General features: G+C 47.7%; 7 protein-coding genes across 7 annotated transcripts; 2 read left to right on the forward strand and 5 right to left on the reverse strand.

Annotated features, from left to right (window-relative positions):
* Positions 1 to 350: 350 nt before the first annotated feature.
* Positions 351 to 1,065, reverse strand: F4813DRAFT_80217 (uncharacterized protein). Its single transcript, XM_049248917.1, has 2 exons — positions 691 to 1,065; positions 351 to 617 (listed from the first exon to the last, which is right to left on the reverse strand). Exons 1-2 carry the CDS (start codon positions 798 to 800, stop codon positions 509 to 511), a joined length of 219 nt encoding a protein of 72 aa, XP_049099508.1. The 5' UTR covers positions 801 to 1,065; the 3' UTR covers positions 351 to 508.
* Positions 1,066 to 4,037: 2,972 nt separating this feature from the next.
* On the reverse strand, positions 4,038 to 6,180 carry F4813DRAFT_360368 (uncharacterized protein). Its single transcript, XM_049243410.1, has 5 exons — positions 5,915 to 6,180; positions 5,795 to 5,851; positions 5,577 to 5,663; positions 5,400 to 5,522; positions 4,038 to 5,340 (listed from the first exon to the last, which is right to left on the reverse strand). The coding sequence occupies exons 1-5, from the start codon at positions 5,999 to 6,001 to the stop codon at positions 4,549 to 4,551; spliced, it is 1,146 nt and encodes a 381-aa protein (XP_049099509.1). The 5' UTR covers positions 6,002 to 6,180; the 3' UTR covers positions 4,038 to 4,548.
* Positions 6,181 to 6,390: 210 nt separating this feature from the next.
* Positions 6,391 to 10,292, forward strand: F4813DRAFT_360371 (exocyst complex component Sec5-domain-containing protein). The gene is made up of 4 exons (XM_049243411.1): positions 6,391 to 6,460; positions 6,514 to 7,005; positions 7,077 to 9,160; positions 9,214 to 10,292. The coding sequence occupies exons 2-4, from the start codon at positions 6,675 to 6,677 to the stop codon at positions 9,940 to 9,942; spliced, it is 3,144 nt and encodes a 1,047-aa protein (XP_049099510.1). The 5' UTR covers positions 6,391 to 6,460; positions 6,514 to 6,674; the 3' UTR covers positions 9,943 to 10,292.
* Positions 10,293 to 13,535, reverse strand: F4813DRAFT_360373 (uncharacterized protein). Its single transcript, XM_049243412.1, has 2 exons — positions 12,902 to 13,535; positions 10,293 to 12,844 (listed from the first exon to the last, which is right to left on the reverse strand). The coding sequence occupies exons 1-2, from the start codon at positions 13,178 to 13,180 to the stop codon at positions 10,745 to 10,747; spliced, it is 2,379 nt and encodes a 792-aa protein (XP_049099511.1). The 5' UTR covers positions 13,181 to 13,535; the 3' UTR covers positions 10,293 to 10,744.
* Positions 13,536 to 13,884: 349 nt separating this feature from the next.
* Positions 13,885 to 14,868, forward strand: F4813DRAFT_80408 (uncharacterized protein). The gene is made up of 2 exons (XM_049248922.1): positions 13,885 to 14,145; positions 14,205 to 14,868. The coding sequence occupies exons 1-2, from the start codon at positions 14,028 to 14,030 to the stop codon at positions 14,711 to 14,713; spliced, it is 627 nt and encodes a 208-aa protein (XP_049099512.1). The 5' UTR covers positions 13,885 to 14,027; the 3' UTR covers positions 14,714 to 14,868.
* A 29-nt stretch (positions 14,869 to 14,897) lies between these two features.
* F4813DRAFT_80326 (uncharacterized protein) lies at positions 14,898 to 17,507 on the reverse strand. Its single transcript, XM_049248919.1, has 4 exons — positions 16,973 to 17,507; positions 16,804 to 16,911; positions 16,039 to 16,750; positions 14,898 to 15,955 (listed from the first exon to the last, which is right to left on the reverse strand). The coding sequence occupies exons 1-4, from the start codon at positions 17,118 to 17,120 to the stop codon at positions 15,082 to 15,084; spliced, it is 1,842 nt and encodes a 613-aa protein (XP_049099513.1). The 5' UTR covers positions 17,121 to 17,507; the 3' UTR covers positions 14,898 to 15,081.
* A 3,033-nt stretch (positions 17,508 to 20,540) lies between these two features.
* On the reverse strand, positions 20,541 to 24,808 carry F4813DRAFT_80322 (RhoGAP-domain-containing protein). Its single transcript, XM_049248918.1, has 6 exons — positions 24,400 to 24,808; positions 24,309 to 24,339; positions 22,894 to 24,204; positions 21,117 to 22,841; positions 20,924 to 21,057; positions 20,541 to 20,869 (listed from the first exon to the last, which is right to left on the reverse strand). Exons 1-6 carry the CDS (start codon positions 24,466 to 24,468, stop codon positions 20,729 to 20,731), a joined length of 3,411 nt encoding a protein of 1,136 aa, XP_049099514.1. The 5' UTR covers positions 24,469 to 24,808; the 3' UTR covers positions 20,541 to 20,728.
* Positions 24,809 to 26,930: the final 2,122 nt, after the last annotated feature.

The raw sequence follows: 26,930 nt of genomic DNA on the forward strand, positions 1-26,930 counted from the left end.
GGAACAGTAGTAATCAAATTTTTTCAGTCTTTTATCTGTTTTACTTCTTTGTTCAGTTCAGTTTCTGCCCACGTGCGTCTGCTGTTGGGAGGATGTTTGGGGGTCCGCTTCACGCATTGGTCACGAATCAACGATAGACTGATTCGCCTCGACGCCCATACCTCCCCCCAACACGCTCATCCATCCAATTAGATCCGGAGTCGCGCCATCCCGCATTTCCACGCCCTCGACATATCACGTATAGTACCCATTATTGCAGCCGGGGGGAAGCACAGCGCCGATGTGACCGACAAGCTAAGCTTTTCCCTCCCGCCCTAGCCGATCTAGAATAATACCGCATCAGGTGGCCCCCCCCAATCTTCGTATTACCCATTCCTGATAAGAACTTTGACCAATTCTAGCAATTGTGCATGCGCTGTGTACCCTCGCGAGGCCGGGCCGTTAGACGGAACGCGAACGCGATGGCAAGGGTTCCCCCCTGGATGGGGAATTATTTCATTTGTGTAGTCTAGTGCGACGAGGTGCTCGCGACCGAACTACTCGACGACCTCGTCGAGGTGGATAGGCCGGAATCCATGCGGGAGATTCCCGGTGCCTTTGTAATGCGCGAGCGCTCGCTAGATTTGCGTGTTAATCGTTACCTAATGTAATACATAAAAGCTGCGATAGGCCGGGAGGTAGCAAACTCACTATGAGGCTCTGTCGCTATGAATCTGGCATTGCCATCTGCCGCTTCCGGTCTTGATGGTGAAGCTCAGAGGCTTGGTGTCAACGATCTGCTTGATGTCTACCGAAGGCATGGTGATGGATGAGATTGTGAGTTATTAAGTTTAATATTTGTATAAGTGAATGTGTTTCAAGTAGTAGTCGTTGATGGACTAGTGAAGCCTTAGAAGAACTGATCAAGAGTGAGGAAAGGAGGGCTTTAGAGTGGAGATTGGTCTTGAGGAAGTTGTTGATAGAAACACTCGAGGTAGAAAAAGACGGAGGTTGTGAAGGAGACGAAGAGGAGACTATATATACTATTCACGAAACGTCCGGAGATTCCGGGTTTGCCTTCAACTGCTAGATACGTGCTTAGCTACCTAGGTACGGAATAGTTGGACCCCTTAAACTGCAAGGCCGGAAGTTGATTAGTCTCCAGTAATAATAGGTATAATACTAAACGGCGCCGGTGAGTGATTTTGTTCCAAGATGCAGCCCACTTGTTGCGGCGTACCGGCGGCACTACGTGTTAAGTTTTCTGGGGGGGTGCGAGAATAAGGAAGCTCTAAAGCCATCATGAAAAATCCTTGTAAGTGAGATCAAGGATATTCATGATCGTCGTTTGTCATTTGTCGGCTCCGGAAATAGTTACACTACCCAGACCGCCTACCGCCCACGGCCCATACATATGTGTATACCTAACATACATACCTCCTAATGTGCATGACTTCTCGCCATGGAAAAAGATGAGCGTTGCCGGAAGTGTCACGCGACATATGTGAGGGTTATGCATAATGTAACCTGTACGTACATTGGCCGACTTGAGGTTTTGGAAATTAGAACATGTAGAGATATGCCCACCCCTCGAATAAGCGGTATCTGCATGGGCCGCCATAATCCGTAACCCGTAGGTCGCGCGGGATTATCACAATTACTAGCTTTCTCTTTGGACGAAGCGGAAAAAGCCTCTTTTGTTTACTAGCCTACTGCTAATAGCATGTGAGAGGACTCGAGCCTACTACTATGTATGTACACAAGAAAACCGGTCCAGTTTGCTACATACATACATGTAACTGGTTTGCGATACGGTTCAACGATCCTTTGTCGATCGCACACCAAAGTTTCATGTCAAACCCGACTCTCAGTCAGAAAAGGGTTATACAAGGCAGAAGGGTCGTTCTGATCTTGCTTTTCGATCTCTTTGAACACGCCGATAGTTGTTTGCGAAGAAAGCTTGGCAGGCACAGGAAAGCTTCAGTGTCTCCCACCTTGGAAACTCTCCATAGTATTGTACTCTAATGCTTGGAATGCTTGGAAGTCCTTCTAGAAGAGATCGATATTCCCCTACATATGTATGTACGGTGGGAATACATGGAAATACATAACGTATGGCGTCGGCTAACTTTCGAAGCGCACTCTGCTTGCGGCTGGGGCGATTTTGTAAAGTCTTGGTTTCTCGGTGCCACGCAAACCCTGTCATCGATTTCCCCAAACGGTTCAGCCGAGACGCCATGATTGGTTGAGAAATCTCCAAGCAAGCCGGCTTTTAACTTTACTGGGACTAGCCAGGTACCTAAGTATCTGTATAAGATCTTATTCCCGCGCTATCGCCGTAGCCTTCCCTAAAATTTACCTACCGCGAAACGGATTACCTACTCCCTACTCCCTACTCGAAACTTGTGTATCTATTGAAGTAACTTGAGAATTAGACATGTACATAGAGTCGGTGAAGCTTCCTGTTGCCCGTCGCCCATCGCCCATCGCCCAGTTTGTCTCAGATTATCTCTTAGAGCTTACATTTCCCCCAGCCTTATTATGGCGACGTCCAATCAAGAAGTCGGGCGAGGCTAAACAACATAGATTGATCCCCCGTATATCACAGCTCAGACCGACGTTCTGGTCTGTAATTACCGACTCGATCTCGTCGTCAAACGTCTATACCTTATTAACTTGGCATAAGATGGATACCTAACAGTACTTGCTAATGCGGTTTTCACTTCTATCACAAAATGTATTCTTTACACAGCTTCAATCTCCAGGTTTCCTTAAGCCCCCCCACACTCTGTCCCGGGAAACATCCCTGATAACCATGCCCCCTGCCCTACGACTGAGGCATTTCCCCAGAAATAGCAATCTGACCATATCCTGAGGACTTGCAAGTTGTGTAGCAATCCTCGATCGTAAGCAATCCTACGGGCCCCTAAAGGAAACATAAGCCTAAGCCCACGCCCCTTTCCCGTGAGCGTAACCCGAGAATGCAGGCGGCTGTAAGTTTTACTAGCCCGATCGATAGGTCGTATTACCGCCTCTTCGTATCGGCGGTGCTGTTCCTAACCGCATACAAACAGCTGAGAGAAGGCGTTGCACAACTAATGCTTCCATTGAGCCGGCTGAACGACGCTGTGTGCTCTTATTTGGGTTGCTACAGGTCAATTAACACTTTTTATCTTCAGGGTCGTTGGGCTGACCTACATATCTAACGCGGAGTGATGATATGTTGAGGGATAATCAGTCCGTGTTGGCTATCTTGTCTCGCGTGTGAATCTGCCCGGGGACTGGCGGGAAGTTATTCAGCGTGGGGGGCTATTCTCTCGGCTTGATGCCCGAAACCCGGTTACATATCCGATGGTGTGTAGGGAGACTATCGTTTGCCACTATTGCCATAGTATTGTCCGTGATATACGGCTATCATAGAGCATTCTCTCGTGTATGTCCTTGGCTTGAACATTCAGGGTATGGCGCGAATTGTGTCCTGGTAGCTTATATTATGGCGTTTAGGTGGTCCCATTATTTCATCTAGTAGATACTTAGCTGATACAGCAGCCTGCAATATCTAAAGATACTATCATATCAGAGGCAAGCTGACCGAGTTGTGATACACGATCTTCGACGGCTAAGTGGCATCAATAGAAATGAAACTCCGTTCCTAGACTTCAGCGTACTAAAGGTCGCAACTTACCCTCCCCTAAATCGAATGTCGGTCGTCTGGTCGAGCTATCTAGTTTAATATATACCCCTAGTATATCTCTATATTTCTTTCTAGTATTAAACTTCCAACGCTTCAACACACCCTCTTTTCTTTAAACTAGGTAGTCTTCCGAAGCAATATCCGACGTACTGACTAATGTTTCCCCTAGAAAATACCTCGGGATTATGCATGATAGGATTCAGGACTTTTAGTGCACTTACAATCATGTGGTATCTCGGAACGAGTAGCTGAATGTACATCAGCTTATGGATTTTTACCTTATAAGTGAGGAACTGGTCCTATCATTTATATAAGCCACTTGTATGCGAATATAAATGAACGTTCTTTTTAAGTTTGTATATGGGTTAACTAGACAGTCGGTGCTGACTCGTGTTATTATGTTGAGTCTTTTTGATTGGTATTCCCATAATTATAACGGGAGAGGCACCTTGGCACGAAGCTGATCTAAGATTCCTCCTCAGCCTTACTAGTAGCAATGCTTGGCTTCAACGTCAGGTCAACCTAAGCTTCTTATGATATGATCTACAGCTGAAAGTGACGTGGTTACGGATAGTACCACGATGGTATGGTGTCTTCTCAGCACGATAACATGGTCTCGGAAGTGAATTATGTTTAGGTAGATCATATTCGTATTACCCTCTCCATCTAAGCCACGAGACTGAAGTAATTAGGAAAGAGTAGTTCAACGGCCTAAGTTAGTTCATCACAATGCTTATCCTGCCTAACCGGATTTCAGACCTGACTCGACTTGAATCATGCAAAATCGTTCCCATTGTTGTACACTCTACAGAGCAACCGCATATCTCCCTCTAACAGACGCCACTATGGATGGATGATGGACCGTGATGAGGTATCTACAACTTGGAAATGATAGCCGCCGCATACTCGTGAGTCTTCGCCTTTCCGCCCAAATCGCCAGTCAGCGACTTTCCTTCCGCCAGGGTATCGAATGTAGCCTTTTCAATTCTGTTTGCGCAGTCGGTCAAGCCCATATGTCTCAACATCATCATGGAGCTAAGAAGCAGGGCGGTGGGGTTGGCTAGACCCTTGCCAGCGATATCCGGAGCAGATCCGTGCACGGCCTCGAAGATGGAACACTCGTCACCGATGTTGCCCGAGGGCGTAAGACCCAGACCACCAATTAGACCGGCGCACATATCGGACAGAATATCACCGTACAGGTTGGGCATGACGAGAACCTTGTCGTTGTACGGCAGAGGGTCGGTAACCATCTTCAAGCAGGTATTGTCTAGCAGCTCAGCGTCGAACTCGATACTGGGGAAGTCCTTGGCAACGTCGCGGGCGGTCTTGAGGAAAAGACCATCAGACATCTTCATGATGGTGGCCTTGTGTACAACGCGGACCTTCTTTCGGCCGATTTCCTCGGCGTGTTGGAAAGCAAATCGTAGGACGCGCTCGCTAGCTTCGCGGGTAATGAGCTTGATGCTCTGGACGACGCCATCGACAACAACATGCTCAATGCCGGAGTATTCACCCTCGGTGTTCTCTCGAATCAGGACGGTATCGACATTGTCGTAGGCCGTCTTGAAGCCGGCGATGGATCGGCAGGGTCGCAGGTTAGCAAAGAGGTTGAATGTTCGTCGGAGAGTTAAGTTAAGCGAGACGTGTCCCTTGCCGACGGGAGTCTTATGAAGTCAATTAGCAATGCGCGCGGGCATATAGAAATGTCCGATTATAGACTTACAGCAAGAGGACCCTTGAGGGCAACCTTGTTTCTTTGGATGCTCTCAATTGTCTCGGAAGGGATGGTAGTCTTTCCGTCTACGAGCTTAGGTGTGACGTCGACTGGTTCCCAGCTGATAGGTGTCTAAGAAGTTTTAGAATTAAGAATCTCGAGCCGAGGTGAAACTTGTCCACCAACCTTGGCAGCCTCGAAAATGTCCTTGACGGCTTGGGAAATCTCAGGTCCAATGCCGTCACCTTCGATAATACTGACGGGGTAGCGACCCTATAATTTGTTTTTAGACAATTAGTAAATTTTCTGGGCAAATTGCATCGCCAAGTTGGTACTATTTTTGAGTGATTTTCCTCGGCTGAATTTCACATGGGAGATGTCGCAAAATGCGCTTAAACACATACATCAGAAGCCTTTACACCGGTAAACTTAGCGACCTTATCCGAGTAGAATCTTTGGCTCTGCAATTGACCGAGTAGTTAGCGACGGTGCTATCTAGGCTCGTGCTCTCAATCAGCGCCCACCTGGAAAGATAAAGTTGCGGAGGCTCGAGGAGCAGTGGCCAGGCATTGGCGCCGCAAGGGTGCGGCAACCGCTCGAATGCTCAGCATTATATAGGATTAAGGGAGCAAATATATATCCCGTCGTAGGCTCCTGAGTGTAGAATTAAAATGCTAGCGCAAGGGGGGGGGAGGAAGAGGTTGTGGAATGGATTCGCAAAAGGCGCTTTTGAGGCTCGGGTGGTATCGGACGGACGGCTGTTGCATCTGAAAGATCTGATAACAACAACCCGTGGACCCTTTAGCTTGAGCCGAACGAATTTTCCACCAGAGATTTGCCGACAAGCTACGTAACATTCATCAATGAGCAAGCAGGGGCAAGCCACTTTAGCTGCTCCCCCGCCTACCCGTATTGTGGCTTGCACAGCTTGCATTATGCCATTACCTAATAGCATGCAGGATCTATCCTTGTTCTGTCTTAGGTTGATGCACGGCTGCAACACTAATGAGAGTACCTCCCTTCACTTTATTATGTAGCACCTGCATTCAATAGCCAAACGCCATCATTTAGTACGTCAGTAACTGAATAATTACTACCTAGGTAACAACTAACAATTCGACATGCTCTGAAAGTTTGTATAAAGCTGCCAAGGTCGCCAAGTAGAAGTAATTCGGCAATATTAGCACCATTGAATCCTCAACGCATGGGAAAGTCATAGGAACCGGCGCGAGGCCATATACAACCGGTCGAAGGCATCAATATTGGGAGTAGCAGCGATAAATCATGGCCGAATTCGATAGGAACGTACTGGAGTTTTACCAGCTGTCTACACCATTTCCCACAGAATGGCCAGCCGAGAAGGATAAGAGCGACAACTCGGACAGCGAACAGGAACAGCAGAAGAAGCAGAAGATAAATCGCAGGAAGTCGCGATATCAGGCATTGGAACGAGCTGTCAGCAATAGGACCAGTATCGTCCAAGGATCCGAGAAGTCGGCAAATGGAGTGAGCAACTTAGTTCAGAAGGACGAGCCTGATCCGTTAGGGACGTCGGAAAGCGTCGTTAGGTCGTTGAAGCAGTTGGGAGTACCGGTCCAGGATGATGTCCGTCTGCGTATGTTTAATGGAAACTAGATGACCCTATTTAAGACACCGAGATAGCCAAACTTACTCATCTTTTCATAGGAAATCGCTTTCTCTTATCCTCTACGAGTTTCTCCCCTGCCCTGTTCTTATCTCAAATGCATGCGACCGCCGATACCGAGTCCCTCTTAAATGGCCTTGATGTTCTATCCAAGTCCATTGACCAGAAATCCGCATCCCTGAAGGTTCTGGTCGAGTCGAATTTTGAGAGATTCGTACGGGCTAAAGCTACGATCGACAATGTCTATAAGGAAATGAAGTACAGGGGTGTTGAGCCTCCATCCCTGAACCGCGCTCGCGGACACTCGCGACATGCTAGTAAAAGTAGTTTCAGGAATAGTAGCGGCGGTGCGGCTCTGGGAATAAACCCACTAGTATCTCCTGTTCCCAACGATACTAGGAAGAAAAATGCACTTATTAAAGAAAGTGATTATGGAGTCATGGGTATTAAGACGCCTTTATTAGATGTGGCAGCTAAGGCCGAAGATGTTTGGGGACCCGCGCTTGGCGGCCGGGAGAAAGAGGAGAATCTCAAGACCGTATCGAATTCGCTCGATCGATACAAGGAATACATCGAGGCTAGTTCCAATATTGCGGATAGCATTAAGAGGAAAGACTACGAGGCCCTGGTGGAAGAATACACTCGTGCCCGGAGATTTGCGGATGAAGCCCGTAAACTTGTCGGAAACCTCGGTTCAGCACCACCAAGCGAGACGCAGGCGTACCAAATTCTTCTCGCAGCTCGAATGTGGTACGATGTCGACGAGCAAATCCAACTTTTCAAGCGCGAACTATGGAGAAAGCTTACGTCGCTTCATAACATATCGAGGACAGAGACCTTAGTTGGACAACCGCAAGATCAGCACATAGAATTAATCAGCTTATTATTAGAGCTTGGCGTGGACGATAACCCAGTATGGGTGTGGCTTTTGAGCAAGTACGACTACCTAAAGGGCAAAATTTCGACGGCTGGTGAAAGGGCGAAAGTTGAGATAGAAGTGCTCCGACGTCGTCTCGCAAATGGTGAGAAGCCACCACCGCAGATGATGGCTACGCATCTTAAGAACCTTGGTCGACAGTCAGTTGAGAGCAAAGCCACTGGCTTGGATTCTCCTGACGTCATCGAATTATGGGAGAAGATGCTGGCCTTTTTATCGACCCTCTTATCTAGTCAAGGTATCTTAGGAGAGGTTATCGAGTTCTGGCAAACAGTCGAAGGATTCATCGACGGAAACGCGCAAATGTCATTACCCACGGGATATAATGGCGAGTCTCGAGACCATCATAGGCTTTCCCAGCAGGGGACCGTGGATCTGCAGAAAGGCACTATCGAGTTGGTCGATATGATCCGTGCGCATATCTTTGAGTTCTTTGTGGGTGCTCCGCCTGAAGATATCTCACTTCTCTTCTCCCCCCTACCGCCTTCGCCTGGGACGCCTAAGTCGGCAGGGTTAAGTAGTACGAGAGACCCTCGTTTCAACTTTGATGCGAACAATCTTCCTCCACCATCTCCTAAAAGGGGCGAGGCATGGGAAAAATTTGCATTCTGGCCCCCTACGTCTAATTCGGTCAGCGGCGTTCACTACCTATCTAAGATGCTGAATCTGGTCGGTTCCGGAGCGTCCGAGATGGCGAGTGTAGCCCCTGTTAAGCAAGGCGACGCAAAGCAGTTGGAGATGTTAAAGACTTTAGTTGGTGCTGCACGCGAGAGATGTGTCACTGCCCTATGTGCTGCTTGGAATAAAGACGCCGAGAACATTAAGTATGTTGAGGACTGGAAACGTTCCAAGGAGATGGGAGATGTCACACGCATGCCGACGAGCTTCGCCTCTTTTGAAGGCGCGTTGCTCTCCGGGATGCAGAAGATTCTCTATATCCCGGAGGCGATGTCTAAGCCGGGTTCAGGGGATATTGTCTCTGCACCGACGACGAAGCTGTTACAGATGGTGAGAAGTCAGTATGTTACGACGCTCTATAAAGCGCTTAGCGGAATGGTTGAAAATGCGGAACGCGCAATCAAGAAGGCGGATGATGAATGGACTACCGATACGGATCTAACTGTGAGGCCCGGCAGTGAGAGGGTGCCCTTGAGTCTCGGCTCGGAGACCGTCGACCCAGGTGATAGAGTGAGTTCCCTTAAAAGTATACCGCGGAAATTAGGACTAACATTAGAATACAGAATGTCCGTATGCTGTTAACGCTCGGTAACCTTCACGCTCTACGCACTAAAGTAGTACCCAACCTGAACGGCCAATTTGAGAACGCCTTTTCCGTCAAACTCACAGATGAATCCAAGACTATCAAGGACGTCCTCGGCCAGATCGACGCCCGCCTATTCCAATCCTACACCCGGCCATCACTCGATAGCCTACGGAAGATCATCCGTGCTGGCCTCTCCGACCCTAATTGGGCTCCTCCCAAGCCCACAGAAGTGAAACCATACGTCTACGAAGCCCTGCTCACCCTAGTCCTAGTCCACACGCAAGTCTCCACCACAGCACCCAGCATGACGCACCAAGTCCTCTCGTACCTCCTCGAGCAGCTCAGCCGCGAGCTTCTAGAATCCCTCAAGGCCCGCCCGAGATTCGACCTAGGAGCGCTCATGCAGGCTACGCTCGACGTCGAGTTCTTCGCGCAGACCCTGAGCCAGTACACGACGGAGCGCGCCTCCACCATCCAAGGCGAGGTCTACTCCATGCTCGACTCCAAGACGGATAATCAGGCCCGCGCGCGCCTGCAGGACGAGCTGCCCGGCATGAGAGAGGTCCTGAAGAAGCTTAGGGAGCAGAGCCGTGCCCAGTTCGCGTGCTTTAAGAGGCCGCGCAGAGCGCCGGGGCAGGGGTCTGTGTCTTCGGCTGCTGGAGGTTCGGGCCCGGGGCCAGGGATAGAGAGGATTCCTACGGGGTAGACAAGTAGCACGTAGGTTTGTAGCTGCGATGGCAGGCCAAGGTTGCCGACGGGGTAGAATGAAGGAGAAATGCTTTATGGGTTCCTAAACGAAGCCTGTCCGTTCTATTCCTTGCACTAACGAACGAGGAGCGAGGAGGTGCATGCTACATGCATATTGTAGTCCAAGCTAGGAGCCAGGAGGTTATATTAGGGGCTGGACAATCCTTACTGAAGAGATGGAATAGTAAAGGTTAGATAGTAGCTAAAAGGAGAACGTGGCCGGTTGATAGCCGTCTTAACAGAACCGCATATAAACAATTCCCAAAGTGAAGCTTCATGTTGTGATCATGCTAGTTACTTTCTCAAATACTCACAGGTAGATGCTACGGCTTCTCTAGGTTATAGAGTTAGAATTTATTATAGATAGTTTCTACAGATTCCATTTTATAAGCGAGCTGCATATTTGCCATGAGCCCTTATTGAGAAAAGGACTATGAAGATGTTTACACCACGAGAAGTTCTGTCGAAGTAACTAAAACATTGCCTAAGGGTCATAGAACTAACTGATGGAGATGCAATCGTCCAGAAAATAGACTTCAGAGAATTTAATTTATATTATGCCGACCTGAAACCAACAAATGTTATGAGGCGATAAACAGTTAACAGTGTGACCGATAAAACCCACGTGGTAGTATGTAACATCACCAAATAGCGCCCAATTACTCCTAATATGACCTTGCTAACCCTTCTCAAAGCCGATGAAAGATATCCTAATAGTCAGATCCTAACCCCGGAGTGGAAGGATAAATAAAATCAAAGGTCTATTCCTCTATTGTCCCAGACTCCTGGTCTATCTGGCCATCAACACCTAGAGATCGCAATCGCTGTGATAGTAGGCCCTCAGCAACACCAGTGTTGCCGTTAATCAGGCGGGCAAATGCATTGCCCCCATAGCCTACATCACCCTTATTAAGTTTGTTGTATTTGTCAACTTGGGCGTCTGGCCCACCCCAACTCGATACATCGCTCGAGTATTGCGTGGTTGGCCGGCTAGTCTGGGATGAATCTGGTGACAAGGGGTCAGCAGGACCTGCGTTGCTAGCTTCATCCACTATGCTCCTTATTCCACCATGTCCGAGAGGCATTGGTTCAACTGGCGCGTTATGACCTGCAAAATCTGATACAGAGGGTTGATGCGGCGTATGACTCGGGAGAACCCCGCCGGTCGTATCATACACTTGACCGGGAGCGCCAAACAGGAATCCGGAGCTACGTCGTCTAAACGCCTTATCGGCAGCCAGGCTGGCACCGGGACCAGAACCTCCTGAGATAGGAGGATGCATAACCCTGATCGGTTTGTAGCTAGTGAATTTGGGCTCCGGTAGAGAAATCTCATTTCGAAGCTTCTCTTTCCCATCAGGCACACGGTTTGCGAAGACAACTCTAATACTTTTGTACAAATAATACCGACCTTTCGAAGGACAACATATATGCAGATGGACAAGATACCTAAGAATTGGCCTGTCTGTGGTCTCGTTATCTTTCGTTTTAGGCATATTGTCAATGATCGGACCAGCCGAATAGCTTCGCTGCCGAATAAAAGTCTTTGTACCAGGCTCCATCCCTGTTAGATCGTACGGAACAAGAAATAGCTTGACAGCGGTTTTATTGGGGTTTTTGATCACAATCTGAACTTGCCCCTTCTCGGGGATACGGTAGCTACCACCCGGTGGTGCCCTGGGAGAACTGGACCTACGTTTGGATCGTTGAGCTCTGCGCGGGTCACGCTCCGACGGCTCTGCGGGACGGTAGCCCACTTCCGTCTTATCGTCTTCCAACTTTCGGTCTGAAACCCGGCTTTGCATCTTTCGCTTTGACCTCGCTTCCTCCTCCTGGTTCGGAAGGCCATTCTCTAAGTCAATCTGACCAACATACGGACTCGGCCCATCTTCAACCTTAGAGCGCCCGTGAGAGGAGTTGGCATAACTATAAAACACGGCAGGGAAAGGTAATGTCACATGGGGCGGACATCGTAAGCTTGGCTTGCACTTACCCAACCCGAGCACGCCAATCTGAGCTAAGAAATCGAGAGGCTTTGAGGGGGTTGTAGACATCCGTCCGCGCAAGATACTTTCTTCATAAGACCCTACCATTGAAGCATGTTGGATGGGTGATATTTCTGAGCTAAACGACGGGCGTCTTGGCCGGAAGAAAGCAGGGGTCTGCGGTGAAGATGCAGCCGTGGGGAAATTAGGAGTGGAAGCGAGAGACCGCCGTGGTTGATGTGCTTGGTAAGGAAACGTTCTCTCTTGGCGTAGAGGAGGCGGCTGTCTTGGTGACGGACTATAGGGGATAGCGTATGAATTTGAATAAGATGACATGAATGTGTGCCGGCGCGAATTTACAGAAAGGCTTGAACTGATATCAATGCCATCCATAGGGGATGTCAAATCAATATCGTCATTACTTTCTGACTGGACTAAAGGGCTAGTAGGTGGCTTATAGATGAAGCTTGAAGAAATGGAAGAAGATAAGGGAGAAAAACCTGGGTGCGTCTCGTCTGGTCTCCTCGCTGAGATCTGCTGGCTTTCGAATGGGAAGCGAGTAACAAGCTTTAGAGGCGGAGTAGTTAACCATGACTCACTAATACCATCAAAATCTTGCCCCTTTTGAGCTTGTTGGTGATCTGGTATGGCACTAGCATTCTCAGAAGATTCGTCATGTGTAAAGTCACCACTATGAAGAGCTGAACGAGGACGCTCGATATTTAGTCCCTCTCGCTGCCTTGTCTTATCATTCGAATCGGTGCTTTGTCTCTCTGGGGTTATTGTAGCTGAAGGTAGTAGAATCGGCGAGTCTGCCGGCGAGTGTTTTGGACTTCGAGTAGGAGATGCTGGCTGTTGACCCCATATCGATCCGAACTGGTTCCCAGCCACGTTAGTAGATTGGAAAGTATAAGGTGAAACATGACTACCAACATGTCGACTTGGCCTCCAAGTTGGACTCTCGCCTCTCTTTAATCGCTCGATCAGTTCCGATCTATCGGAACACTCGGTCGGTGAATTTTGCACTGGCGTTTGAGGTGCTGGACTGTCTGGGATTGGACCTTCGCATAATTCGGTACTGATACTTTCCTCCGATTGCTTCCTCCTCAAAGCACTATTGTTGTGGAATTGATCTGCTGGTGGCGCCATGGTGGGCGTCGGCGACTGCTTGGCGAACTCCCTCCGCTCTAGGTCTACCTGGAAAGCAGGCATCGTACACCCAGTTGTCGACCTAGAACTTGAAAGATGATGTTACGTTATGAACATTCGAACATCTTCAACTGCCATTGAGAAGTGGTTTCTTATACGTCGCTAAGAAATAAACCGTTACCAGTGACTAACTCGTTGTCTTCGTTCCATTGACTCATTTGACTAGATTGTCCGAAGCGGAATGGAACGAGATGCAAGGGGTCCGTCTTGCTCGATAAAGGACTGTAATTATTGCTCTGTTCGGACTAGGAAATAACTACGTGTACGATTTGGAGTTGAATGTTGAAAGGTGAAAAGTGAAAAGCGAGAAGGTCCTATTATCATGAGACAGGTGTACGAGATTGAGGTAGGAAGGTAATGCAGGATCGCTTGATCATCCGGACCTTCCTCACCTATCATATTATGACTACAGTGAGGTGTTACTAAGTTCAGCGTCATAATTAGTGGTTCCGTTTTACGCCTATTCAGGAAAGAGCGTGGCCAGTTTGGGACAAATTTAAGCCAGAATGAGCCAGAATGAGGCGGTATTCGGCAGGGGCTGACCGGTAATAGGGCTCGTGCCATACCTGGAATGAGCTAGTTTTCCGGTAACACTGGTCTTATGTACATGTATGTTAGCGCAAAAATACTGCTACGTTCACCGTGGATAAGTCACATAGCGCATGCAGAAACGGCTTTTTTTTTTTGCAGCGCTCAGTCCCCACTAAATCTTATCGATATTCATCTCAACTTGTCCTTCATATAAAACTTTAACCTAGGTACCTTTGAACATATCACCTATCAAATGCTCATGGCCTAGGTTTAAGATTAGGAAATCCATTAACAATTGATATCTTATTCTCCGCTGGTCATGGCACCTAAGAGATCTCTTGAATCGGATGCCGCAGCCACACCGGCAGCAAAAAAGCTTCGCAAAGGCTTTCGAGTAGGCCCAGAAAACTTACCGGATGGTCCTTGGAGGAGAAAAGGTTTGATACTATGAGACTCTCGTTAAATTGCTGTAGTGCTAACTCAAATTTGTACCAAGTTGATAAAATAAAGAAGGATCTCATACATAAAGCAAAGGTCAAAAAGGCATATAAGAAGATAAAAGCTGCAGAGCAAGCATCTTCTAAACCTAACACTACTCCCGCCACTGTGGATGCAGATGTAGATGTAGAGCCAGAGCCGCCAGAGCCCCAACTCCATCCCGAGAGGCAGGCCATGCTAGACGTAGATGAGGAGCAAGCAGAGCCCTCCTTTCCGCTTCCGTTAGGAGACCACCCCCCACGCCAGCGGAAACAGAAAGTTCGCAAGCCCGGCTACTTCGACAAAGCGGTAGCTGACGGGGACCGCAAAAAGGCGGAGGCTGAAGAGCGTACCCAGGAGATTGCGAGACGGAATGCGGAGCGGGAAAGTAAGATCGCAGAGCGCGAGAAGTTTAGGAAAGCCATGGCGAAGGCACGGATGCCAGGTCGAGACGGCCAGCGAAAACTAGGTCGTGAGAGCGGGTTACTACTCGAGAAGGTGAAAAAAATGGTCGGAGGTGCGAAGTGAGACGGTTTATTTCGGTAGCGGCATCGTGGCCACTTAAGGACGACCGATCAAATGAACGGTTCGACTGTCTTTTATCTGCTGCAGTCAATCTCGAGGCACGCTTCACTTAAAATTAAGCTGTACACCACCATATACAACAAGGTCAAGACCATTCATGCTGCGAACAAGCCACAAGAAGAGGGATTCAGTTCGCGTTAAATATAAATGAGAAACCCAGGCGAGCTTAGGTTACAGGAAGAAAACTTAGAAGTACGGCTGATTCATCTCGGTACGCTTCGCCTCACAAGTCAATAAGTTAGCCAGCCATCTAAGCTAACCATACTAAGCACAAGTCATTATATTTTATTTATTCTTTTTACAAAATAATATCAATGTGAAAACTTCCTATCTGGAAGCTCTGGTCTCAGCCGTGGTGTGGCGTGTGGTGTGGTGCGTGGTGTGGGAACTGGAAGCTCGTATGTCCATTTCACATCCTCCGCGGGTAATTCCCCTCTCGTTATACCACTTATCTCTACTGGTTCTACCGGGGTTTGCGAAGATACAAACGTCGTCATCGTCCCCGGCGTAGTCGACCGCAACCGCGGCGAATCTTTCGGCCACGGCTCCGGTCTGTACTCATTTATCGTGCTGCTGGCCCGGCTGCTTTGTCGACGACGTCTTCTTCGCCATATTAAAACTATGGCGGCGCTGATGACCGTAAGCACTACTACTCCCCCTACAGTGCTACCGACAATAACACCAGTCTTTTGGGCCGAGCTCAGAGAGTCTTTCGGTAAATCTTCCGTTGTAGTGGAGTCGTTTATCATACCGTATGTGCTTGAACTACCGTTAACGAATAGCCGTTTGAGCTCGTCGTTATCCCATGTCATAGTCTTCATATTCCCTTGAGCATACCAATCCCTCACCACGGCGGGACTCTCGTAATCTGCAGCATCTACATCGTACGAACTTGTCCATCTCATTTCGCTCATGTCGTAAACACCAAGACCCTGTTTCCACGGATCGCCCGTCATGTTGGAAACCCGAAGCCCAAGACTAGCATCAAGACTAGCGTCAATGCCAGCGTCAACACCTCCGTAACTCAGCATCTGTCTCTTGCCCTTGCCGATCACCGCGCAACCATGGTCAGCACGCGGTGTACCAGAAGAATTCGATCTGAAGAAAACAAATGCAGGTAGAGAAAGTACGTAAACATCGGGAAAGGTGCTTCCATAGGCAACCGACGAGCCGCCATAAATGAATCTAAATCCGGTTAACTAATGTTAGCTTATCTTCTTCCTTTATATAAACCTCTTAACCTAGCCAAGTACTAAGGATAGACCTACATTTCATACGTGTTGTTAGGCCCTCGAACGCCGACACTACAAGCTCGTTCGATCTTTGGCGGCTGGTCTCCTGTTGTCTTCTGTCTATACCATTTTCCTGTTACCGGATCGTATAGCGTGAGTGTAATCCAACTGACTCCGTCGATATACTCGCCCTTTACGTCAACGGGCGTCTGAGTGCCACCAAGGAAGACCAATAATCCATTAGGTCCGAATGGTATATACTCGGCACAACCGTATAAGCTAGTACCGTACTCCCCGAATGATTCCGAGCTATGATTAGCCCATTGGTTGGTCTGAAAATCGTATGATACAACTCCCTTCACAGCGTAACCAGGATCGGCCTTCTGAATCGAGTGGTCGGACTCCCGGCTAACTAGGCCGCCAAATGAGTAGCCTTTATTGGCGCTCTGGGTAAATGATGCGCCGGCTGGACGTAGAAGTTGTGAGAAATCGCGATAATTGCCTTGCGGGAGCTGTGACCATGACCCGCCACCCGAGCCATCAGCACTAAAATACCATAGCTGGTCCTCCGGCGGCGATCCGTTGTCCATCGTCTTTCCACCCCAAACATAGAAGGCACCCGGGTTATACGAGTGGTCGGTCCAGTAGACTTGCTGCCCGAGAAGCGGCGCCGCTTTCGGGATCGTCCGAAATTCGACTGTTTCATTCGTCCATGATTCGTTTAAGTTGAGGGAAAGCGTCGAGTTCACTGTTCGTCTATTAGCAAATGCGATATGCGTACATGAGCGTTATTGGATATACCGGGATAGGAAGTGTATGGATCCGACTGAGTGCTATTCGACCCATTTCCGTTGTTCTGCTGAAACATTTGACCGCCATCTATGTAGATGTAATCGCCAAACGGCACGACTAAACCCAAGAAGTTAGACCAAATTCTGTTTCTCTCTGAGGAAATCCCATCTTGGCTGACCTGAAGGATATCTATGTCGGATGAAACCACCGGGACCGGGATTATCGACGGCGCGTCTGGTGAGGCCATGCCCGTCGACCAAGTTGATTCTTCCCAAACATCCTAATACCGCGAGTACCAGCGGGAAAGGCGAACGCAAGCCCTTCATTGGGGCGATTTGACATTTCAGGAGGAAAGATTAAACATTATGAGGGATTCGGTCGGGAATATAGTAGCCTGGGGTTTCGAAGGACGCCAAGGGGACGTGTAGGATTCCTTATTGGTATGGCAAACCCTCATCGCAGGCCACGACACTGGCAAGCTCAACTATCTGTATGTGCGTCTCGCAGTCACTCGCCCCGAATTAACCGACTTGACTTGAACTTACTAACCTAGGAGCTGATCGATTACTCTCCTACGTAAACTACTACCTATAGAAGCATTACGAGGGCGGAAAATGGTTCGCAACCCCCAAAGGATTATTGGCAACTTATAAATGAGGTGAGCTGCCCAACAACGGCGCGGCGACGACATATTGGAACATGGGGGGAGGCGTTGGATCAAGTAGACCCCCCTTGCAGTTGAACATCCGGTACCGTATGTATGTAGGAACGCATCTCGATTCCTATAGTGGTCTACCAATCAGGGCGCAGCACTAACACCAACTCGAACGAACCAAGCAGGCTTTCCGCGAGTTCTCTCCAACAGCATGGCTGCGGCACCGCCAAATTGACGAATACTAACACGATTTCTTCTTACTTTCGGCGCCCCCAATTCCTCGAAGCTCGCCCGCCAACTCGACTCGAAACTACCTATACTTTACATTCGTGTCTCGATATGTACATATTGTGCATCCCGTGGAGTTTCAGAAGCAGGCTGCCGTGTTGTTGGCGTACTAAGCTCCATTCGGACTAATCATAGTCTTCCAATTTGATCCTTCAACTCTCTAACGATCAAGAAAGGATCGTCCCCGGGGGTGTTGTTTACGTGCAGCTGCCTCGTAGGTAAAAGGCCCTTACCCCTCGCCGTCGTTAGCAGGCCAGCTAACCAGGTACAATACCTAGCCTAGGTAATTACCTGTTAGTCTTCTAGACCAGGAACAGGAACCAACCACTACGTTTCTATTAAAAGAAATGAAGCTGGAAAGACACAAGCCTCATAAATTATGCGCTAAACCGGGGAATTTTATCGCTGCCAAAGCCACAGAGATGTCCTAAATTAGCCGTCTATTGCCCAATCACGGTCAGTTGCCGTTTAGATCAGGGGTAAAGTAAACGCCTCGATGATAAACTCGATAATAAGCAGCCCTGCCACGTCAAGCTACTACATACCCTCCTCGTACAACAGTTCACGCATACATTACACGCAGGCGGGACAATAACCGCATCAGCATATCAAAACTATCAAAATCAAGACTGTCAAAAATCACATGTTCTAAATGGGACGTATTTCTTTCGGCCTGGGCAACGAGATTAACGACCGACACAGCTTCTTAATCAATCAATTGGCATGCTTCCTACAGGCACGAAGGAGATTTCCTCAGTGCAAAGGTAAGATTAGTGGTGCAGCAATAGGAAGGTGAGAGTTGGTGGCTTCAGCTCGCCTAGACTCGGCCGTGGGCCTTTATATCTAGCTACATACAGTGACAGAGTGGCAGAGTGGCAGAGTGGCAGAGTGGCAGAGTGGGTAGCATTGCATCGCACGTCTACATACATACCTACTTGTTTGTATATTATGCATGTCAGACTTACGTACAGCCAGACGGATACCAGCAAACAAGCCCTCCACGTTTTTTCCCCTTTCAGTACGCATGCCATTTCTGCCGGTATCCGCTTCATACCTGAGGGCTCGAAGGTTGTCTAACACGGGGCCTACATTCGTAAAGATAGGCGTTGATCGCCCCCCTCAAACCATTGGACTATTGCAGACTATGATACATGATACGCATACCAACGGCTATTCTAATCGGTGCGTAGTACGACGAGCTAATTCACATAACATCTTCTAAGCCGCCTAAGTAAAGAATCATGTCCCCTCTCTATCAATAACCCTAACCCTAGGATTCCGCCTCAATCATACATGGGTACATGTACGTATAACTAGCGCTTAGGAGGCTCAAGGTCAGCAGCTAGCATCTAGTCTCATCCAAAATAAGTAAAATAAGTAGAAATAAACGGCTGCGGATTTCTTCCGCAATATATACGGAAATCTCACGATGGGGTCTAGTCTAGCTAGCCTCACAGTGCGCTTAGTCCACCCCAACTACTTCTAAGAGGAACTAGATATACAGACCTTTGCGTAGCGCTGTGTTGGTATACGAGCTTTGCGGATCAAGAAAAGTAAAGCAAATAAGAAAAAAAAGGCTGTCGTCTTATTTGGGCATATCAGCACGCTAATCTCGGTGTAGGTAGAGATTCCGTATTTGAGCAGGCTTGGTATCTATATACGGCGCCGTGTTGCTCGTTGGTAAGAATACTTATCATCCTTCACGACGAATCCGCAAGGCTACCTAGGTAGGTAGGTAGCTATCTATCTATCGTACGTGATTCCAGAACCCATTCTAGAGTAATCCCGAGAGTAATTCTCACGACCCAATTCTTCAAACCTGGTGTAAAAAAAAAAGAAGAAAAAAAAAGAAAAAGAAAAGAAAAAGAAAAGAGACCCCAAAGCCACTAGACGATTCCGCAGAACTGCAAAAATATATAGGTACCTAATATATACGTCGCTGAGCGGTCTAGTCTGCGTTGTGGAAGAGGCGCATTGGAGGCTAGGACGGGCGGGTCTACGGCTGAGGAACATCCATACAAGGAAAGAGGAAATGGAAAGATATGGATGGATAGAAAGAAGAAAGAAAGCCGCAGTAGACGTATAATAGACGTCTTACTACGCACGGAGAAAAACATACATAGATAGATAACTTCGACTTGGGAATTCAGCTCTAGCCATTTTAGCGTCTACTTCCATTTATACGAGAAGTCAACCTCTCGATGAGCTAGTAGAGGAAAGTATCGAATTGAGGAGTTAGGAGGCATCGATACCTATTGCCGAAGGTCAAGACTCCCATTCTACGTTCACGCTTCAGACAAGCCTTTCTCATTCAACGACCACCCATACACGATGGATCAAGCCAATAAATCTGTTCTGAAGACCAGTCGATATTTGCCAATGATCTCTATCCATCAGCCTTGTCTGTTCTGTCTTGTTTGAACCAAGACCTATCGAGTCTATATGTTACCCCTGCCGCTCCATAACACCACTAGCAACGTCTCGGGAAATAGTATCGTCCCCCCTAGCCCATCACCTGCTCCTCTTTCACTTTTCTCATCTCCATCTTTTATATCTTCCCCCCCTCCCTTTCCACCCTTCGTAAAAACACGCCGGCGTTGTCCCCGTATGGGTTAGGTCGTCGCAGACGTGACAAAAAAGTGAGAAAAAGAAGAAAAATCGCAATGCTCTCAAGGATATCATTAAATTTCCTACCGTGAAAGACAGAAAGAGAAGTAAAGAGCCGCCGTAACACCACCTTGGGTAGAAGGAAAAGAATGGTCGAAACAAAATCCAATGAGCTAAGAAGCCGTGTGGCAGCGCTCCCAACTGATACGTATGGTCATGATCCCTGCAAAAAAAATCACAAAAAAACTCCGGCTTAGACGTGAATGCTGTTGACTCCCGCGTGGTCTCACTGCCAAGCCGGCAAACTAAGCTTGTCCTTCGGTCTAATATGTACAAATGTCGAGTACAAGTATGGGTGGCGCAAATAGGAGAATTCTAAGTGGTTTAGGTGAAAATGTTGTGCGTATTCTCGATGATAAATTGCACGGCAAGATTCTTAGCGTGCATATCTGTCATTTCCCTCTCGATATTGTGATCTCGCATAATGGTCGGTGCGAAGACCACGGCAAGATTCTTCGGGGTCATCTATTCAAATATTAGTCTAGGGAACTCTCGGTATAAAGCAATATCATTACTCACAAGATTCTCTCGTTCTCGCTCAGCGACACGATGCAGATGGAACATCAGGAACTCAAGACAGTCCTTATGTTGAGGTGGGAGTTGCTGGAATACACTCTGCAAATGGGTGCATTTATCCGCATCATTTGTAATTGCTAAATTATGTAAGTTAGTTTTCCTTCAACACTCAAGCACTTATTCAACTGATACTTACAATTCGTTTCAAGTATGCGATCATAGACATCAAATGTCAGTAACGGCGTCGGTAGTTTCCTGAAATACTGTTTCAGCGCGCTCGTTACCGCCGTGATATCTATATCCGGATCCGAAATATCAAAGTTCTCATTCTTATCAAAGCCCTCTTGGATGGCCTTGGTCTGGGAATTTCCACCAGTCTTGCGGTAAATGCCTTCCATATCCATACCCCTCAGCTCGACCTCCTCGATACAGCGCGTCACAACGCACGGAATCTGGCGACGTTCATAGTCAGCTCTCTCTGATAGATCGGAACCGAAGAGAACAGTCGGTGCTTCTGCAACAGCCGGGGATGACATGTTCATTGCCGTTACGGTTCTCGGGAGCGTGTTCCCTTTCTTAAACCCGAAGAAACCTTGACGACCATTATCTATGGGTTGGCGGTTTTGGCCGTTGATAACTGTATGCGTAACCGGCGACTCAACAGGTACAATGGTCATATTGTAAGGGAGACCAATGCTCTCGCCAGCCATGCCTAGCTGCCCGTGACGCTCGCGCTCTGGCTGTTGGAAGGCAACGACTGTACGGTTCACACCCTTGGCAATGTTCTGGGCCATAGCTTTTGATCCTTTCTTCCAGTTGAACTTCTTGACTTGGCCCTTTCCTATCTTAACCACAGTCGGTCCAGACTCAAGGATTGGTTCTTCATGATCTCCGCCAAGGATCGTCGTACCAGTCTGGATGCTGGAACTGTCTAAGCTGATTGAATGGTTCGACGACCCCTTGTGTTGATTGTAAATTCCGAGCCCGTTCGGAGGTGACTTAGGGTCCGAATGACTCTTGAATCGTTCCTGGATTTGGTTTGTAAGATCGTTGTTCAAGTCGGCCAACTGTGCATTCTTAGACACTAGTTGTTCAAATTCCACTCGAGCACGGTCTCTTTCCGCGATTGCTCTATTCTTTTCCTCAACAAGTTCATCTCGCTCTGTGTGGAGTTGCTCGAGGCTAGCTGACATGGACTGCTTCAGCTTCTCGAGTTTTTGTACAAAGTCCTTCAGTGCAGATTCCTCCAACTCGCGGGGGTCGATAGGTCGCTTAGTATCCTTGGCCCTTTCCACATATCCAGCCAGTACTTCCAACTGACGAATCATTATCTCGGTTTGAGTATCCAATACAGAAACAGTCTTGCGCTTCTCCTCTAACTTCTGGTTAAGATTCTTCAAATCTTTCTCGTTACTGAACTGGCGCTCTAGTTCTGCCACCCTCTGTTCCGAATTTCGTAGGCGTCGTTTCAACAGAGCCGGGTCATCGTTCGGATTCACCGACAACGGGCTAGTAAGGTCATGTATGTTGGCATGTAAGGCATCTTCCGCTATAGGGGTCTTAGGCCAGCGAGGCGACGTAGTCGTACGGGTTGTTTCGCTAGCGCTTCGCGTATGGCCAACGCGAGGAAGATTAGTACTTGACTCAGTGCTGTTAGTTCGTCCATGTCGCACCGCGTTCGAAACCCGGCGAAGAATGGAAGAAGAACCCTCATCCGTGCCTAGGATACGAGCCATGTCTTCATCCATACTGAAGTCACCACCCGCGCTCCATCTAGGCAATTTAGGTGATGTCTTAGGTTCACCATTCGAGTTCACCGACTCCTGACCCGCAGCTGATACTGGTGGAGCAGGTGGTGCCCTAGGGGTCATATAAGGATCGGAAGGCTTTTGTTCGGCAGTCCGAGAGGCTGTACCGTTCACTAAAGAGTGTTAGTTAAAGATAGACCGCCTCGCCTTGTTAATAAAACTTACTGTTTCTAGAAGCCGCAGGTGGGAGCTCTTTTCTGGTAACAGGCTTCCCATTGTTGCCACTTGACATAGCAAGAGAATCGTTAGGTCGCGCCTCGTCATCTTCTTTGAGGCGAGAGTCTTGTGAACTACGCGGAGTACCCGTCTTATCGCCTGCATTCAAATGTTGGGGCATACTGTTCCTTCGGCTGGAACTGCTGCTGTCCCTAGAAATGGTAGAGTCTTGAACTGCGTTTGATTCGGAATTCGTCCGCGAGTTTGCCTTCTTACTCTTCGGTGCTTCCTGCAACTTGAAATTATCTGAGGGATGAGTCTTTCCATTCAGGACCTTCTGAGATCGGTCTTCTGGGGGAGATGATTTCAGTGGCGCGTTCTTATCGCTCCTAGAAGACTTGGAGAGCTTCCTCCCTAAGTCTTTAGGAGGTGGAGTCTCATGGTCTAAAGAAGATTGCCTTGCCTTCTCTTGGAAAGCAATATGCGGTGTGGACGACTGAGAAGTATCTCTTCGGTCCGAACTAGTAGCTGGCTTGGGGAGACTGAAGTAGTCTTTGTCCTTTGGCTTCCTGTTAGGGTCGACTAGAGCCTCTGAAGTCGATCGAGGGGTTGAGGATGGCACCGGGCTCGGGTCTAAAGCAACGGGGATGAAGAAACTTTGATCATCGGCAGCGTTACTACCTCCGACCTCACTACCCGAAAATACAGTTGAATTCCGATTATTGCGATAAGCCCGTGAAGGAAGAGACAAACCATCATCTCTTCCACCGTGATCGGCCGAGCGTTCGGGGGATCTAGATGGTCTCGAATTGCTTCTTGACGAGTCGTTCCGAGGGTAACTCGGTCGTGGTCGCGGCGACAATTCTGTGGGCGTATCAGAATCGGGATCAACTCTATCGTTAGAGAAGGCATTCGGCGGTATTGCATTAGGAGGGAGTGCCGGAAGAGATTTGTCAACGATCATTGGCGACGCATCTTTCTCGCGCGCCTTGGCCTGGGCGGCGGCTTTAGATTTCTTTCTGCGCCTAGCCATTAGAGATTCATGGCAGTTCATGCAAAAAATTCCTTGTGATGTCCTCGCATATCGCAGGTTCTCAATTTTCCTCTTGCAATTTCGGCATCGGAAACAGGCGGCACAGAAAGCCTGGTCTCCAGTAAGTATCGCGAGGTCCTCAATCTTGTCGCCACAAGCGCTACAGCTGTAAGTGCAATTGTTGCAAATAAGCGAGCCATCTCCCAGCAACAGAAGGTTCGCATCGGAGTCGAGGAGGGTGCCGCAAGTGTTACATCGGAAACAATTGAGATGCCATCGGTTCCCAGCTATAGCATAGTCAGAACCGTCGTACATTAACTCGAGCAGGCTTTTAAGCCAACGTAGTGTCTGGAGGTTAAGTTGAGATTTAAGGAATAGATGTAGAACCTACCTAGTTCAAATGCTTTACCCTCTTCAAGTATCTAGATTAACAGTAGAACTTAGCAATGATATCCCTCAAAAGATAAATGCCCTTCTCATACCTCTCCGCAGCCTTTGCATGGAAAGACATCATCGCTGTCCATCGGAGCTTCTGTATATTCATCCATCATGTGCCGTTATTGTATGTAGGTAGTCAATCCGAATTAATGTCCAAAGCAAGACAATGTAGCCAACTGGCAGGTAACTTGATAGGTTGTCTAACTAATAGAAAAGTGCCGAATTAAGGTCGGAAAGTCATAAAAGGCAACCGAGACGGGGCTATCGCAGCATGGAATCCGTCACTTAGCAGCCTCGAAAGGGAACACCTCGAATGTGCGGAACGGTAAAATACGAAAGGTAGGTTGAGCGCGTGAACGAACTCTCGCTAAGATCGGTATAAGGAGGTGTATAGGATCTACGTCGGAGACAATAGCCGGGTAGTTTCTCGGAGACTTGATCGACAGGATAGCAAGGAAGCAATGCCAGAGGGTTGTCGTGGTAGGTATCGAGACCTAGCAGGGCGCTACTGTGTATTGCGCGTGGTGAATTGGTATGTGATTACAAGAGTCAAATAAATTTGAGGCGTTGAATAGTAGTAGCGAGCCAAAAGGCGAGACAGGAGAGGCGGACAGGTGAAACCAGCGCAGCCCACATAGAAAAATATGGCCACGGGCCGTATAGTGAACAGTATCAACAATCAAGAATCTAGAATCAAGAATCAGGAACAGGGTAGTAGAAGAATCTAGGTTAGCTTGTCGATTTCATGTAAGAAAGGGAAACGCGACAATTGTGACAAGCGTGAAATGAATTATTAGGTTCTGTATTCTGGGATACTGGTGCGAATCCAATTCAATGATTCACAGATGCTTAAGTTCGGAGTGTACAAGAAAGGGGGGAATCCACGGCGTGGAGGGGGATGCATTTACAAATTGTGGATGGAGCCCAGCTTGTACCAGTCTTCTCTAGTCGTCTCAGAGATGGACCCTTATTACTCGAGTGGGACAGTTATGGTAACGGTGTGCTATATGTATGAATGTACCTAATACAGATACCGTACTTGAAGTACATGTATCCACCAACTGAATACGGATTGTCCAATAACAGATCATATGCACATATCCGCGCTGTATAATATTTATTTTCACGTGCCTATCCGTTTCTACTTACATGCGTGAATACTCATATGAAGTAAGATGTTTTTTATATATAAATATTTGTAGCTTATACAATTTTTATAGCGTTGATATAATATATTTCAATTGTTAAAGATATCAGATTGAATACTAGGTTAATAATATACCGGATACTGTTTTATATGACCTTAAACCAGCTTACCTTGGTAAACGCTAGGCAACCTTAATAATATGCAAGTACCTAGACTTGGACAGAGGCAGGTCTAATACGGACAAGCACACGTATTAGATACTTACCTCATATGCATACTTCCATTACCGACAACCGTGAGATAGAAGATCCCAACTTGGTAACCTAAAATAACGGTAACCGTGACTGAACTATGACACCTAAGCTTAAAATTAGCCGGATTACATAGCAGTGTACTTGTATTACAACATAGGGCAGCTAGGCACTTTTAACTTTGATACTTATACACACATGGGGTAGTAACAAAGATAGTTAAGATGAACGTAGATTGATTACCTACCTTGGGGAACAAATGAGGCGGAAATATAATAGTTCACAAGCTGCAAGCTAAGGAAGCGTGTGCTGCATGCTGACTTATTCTAGAATTTGAGGTGACAGGATCGCTTAATAGGGCTGAAGAACAGCGCATCTACCTGCATAAGTTCTTCTGTACGTACGTTCGTTCTTACCCTCACAAATACGTATGGTGACCGTCATTTCCAAATGGTAGGTTAATACCTTTTCATTACATGAATATTCAAAACATCCTCCATTTTCCCTTCTCCATTATTTCAGCCTTTATTGCCACTCACTACTTTGCCCCTTCAGTTGTTATTTTTATGCACAACTATTAGAACGCAAGCAAATCGCAGTTTATTGCTTGATAATTCCAAACAGGTTGACGATTGAAGAACAGGAGGAGGCAGCATAAAACGGATATAGGTAGTCTGCCTATGCATTTGGTAAGAAAATGAATCCTTTCTACCGTTAGCCGCACCCTAACTTCAATACCTATAGCTTAATGGCTAGTTGTCCTAATTGTCAAACAGATAGGCTATACTCCTATAGCGGCAATGTGGAATAAAGATGACTTGTCTCTTTCGCGGCGCGACTCATGCATCGCAATCCGCTCTTAAGCAGCTATGCTTTCAAATATCCGATTCTTCATACCCTCGCATGTCCTCGTATACAAATACGCACATAATAGGACAATGCATTGTCAGTCGAATGAGACCGCCCCAACACTAACGGTGTTCTGTCCAGGAACGTGGCGGACTTTGTGCTACGTACGAAGCCTTGGTACCTGCTTAAAGGCGGTCTAGCCCAGTGTCTAGAGATCGGCACTGCAGACATTCCCCATAATGCCATTTCTCCTCAGATGGCATTCGGTGGCTTTTCTTCGAAAGTCACAAAAGGAATCATCTACCTGCATCAGCCCGGGGAACGCGTT

Source organism: Daldinia decipiens (assembly GCF_022478715.1).
Source record: "Daldinia decipiens strain CBS 113046 unplaced genomic scaffold F4813scaffold_17, whole genome shotgun sequence".
NCBI classification, from domain to species: domain Eukaryota; kingdom Fungi; phylum Ascomycota; class Sordariomycetes; order Xylariales; family Hypoxylaceae; genus Daldinia; species Daldinia decipiens.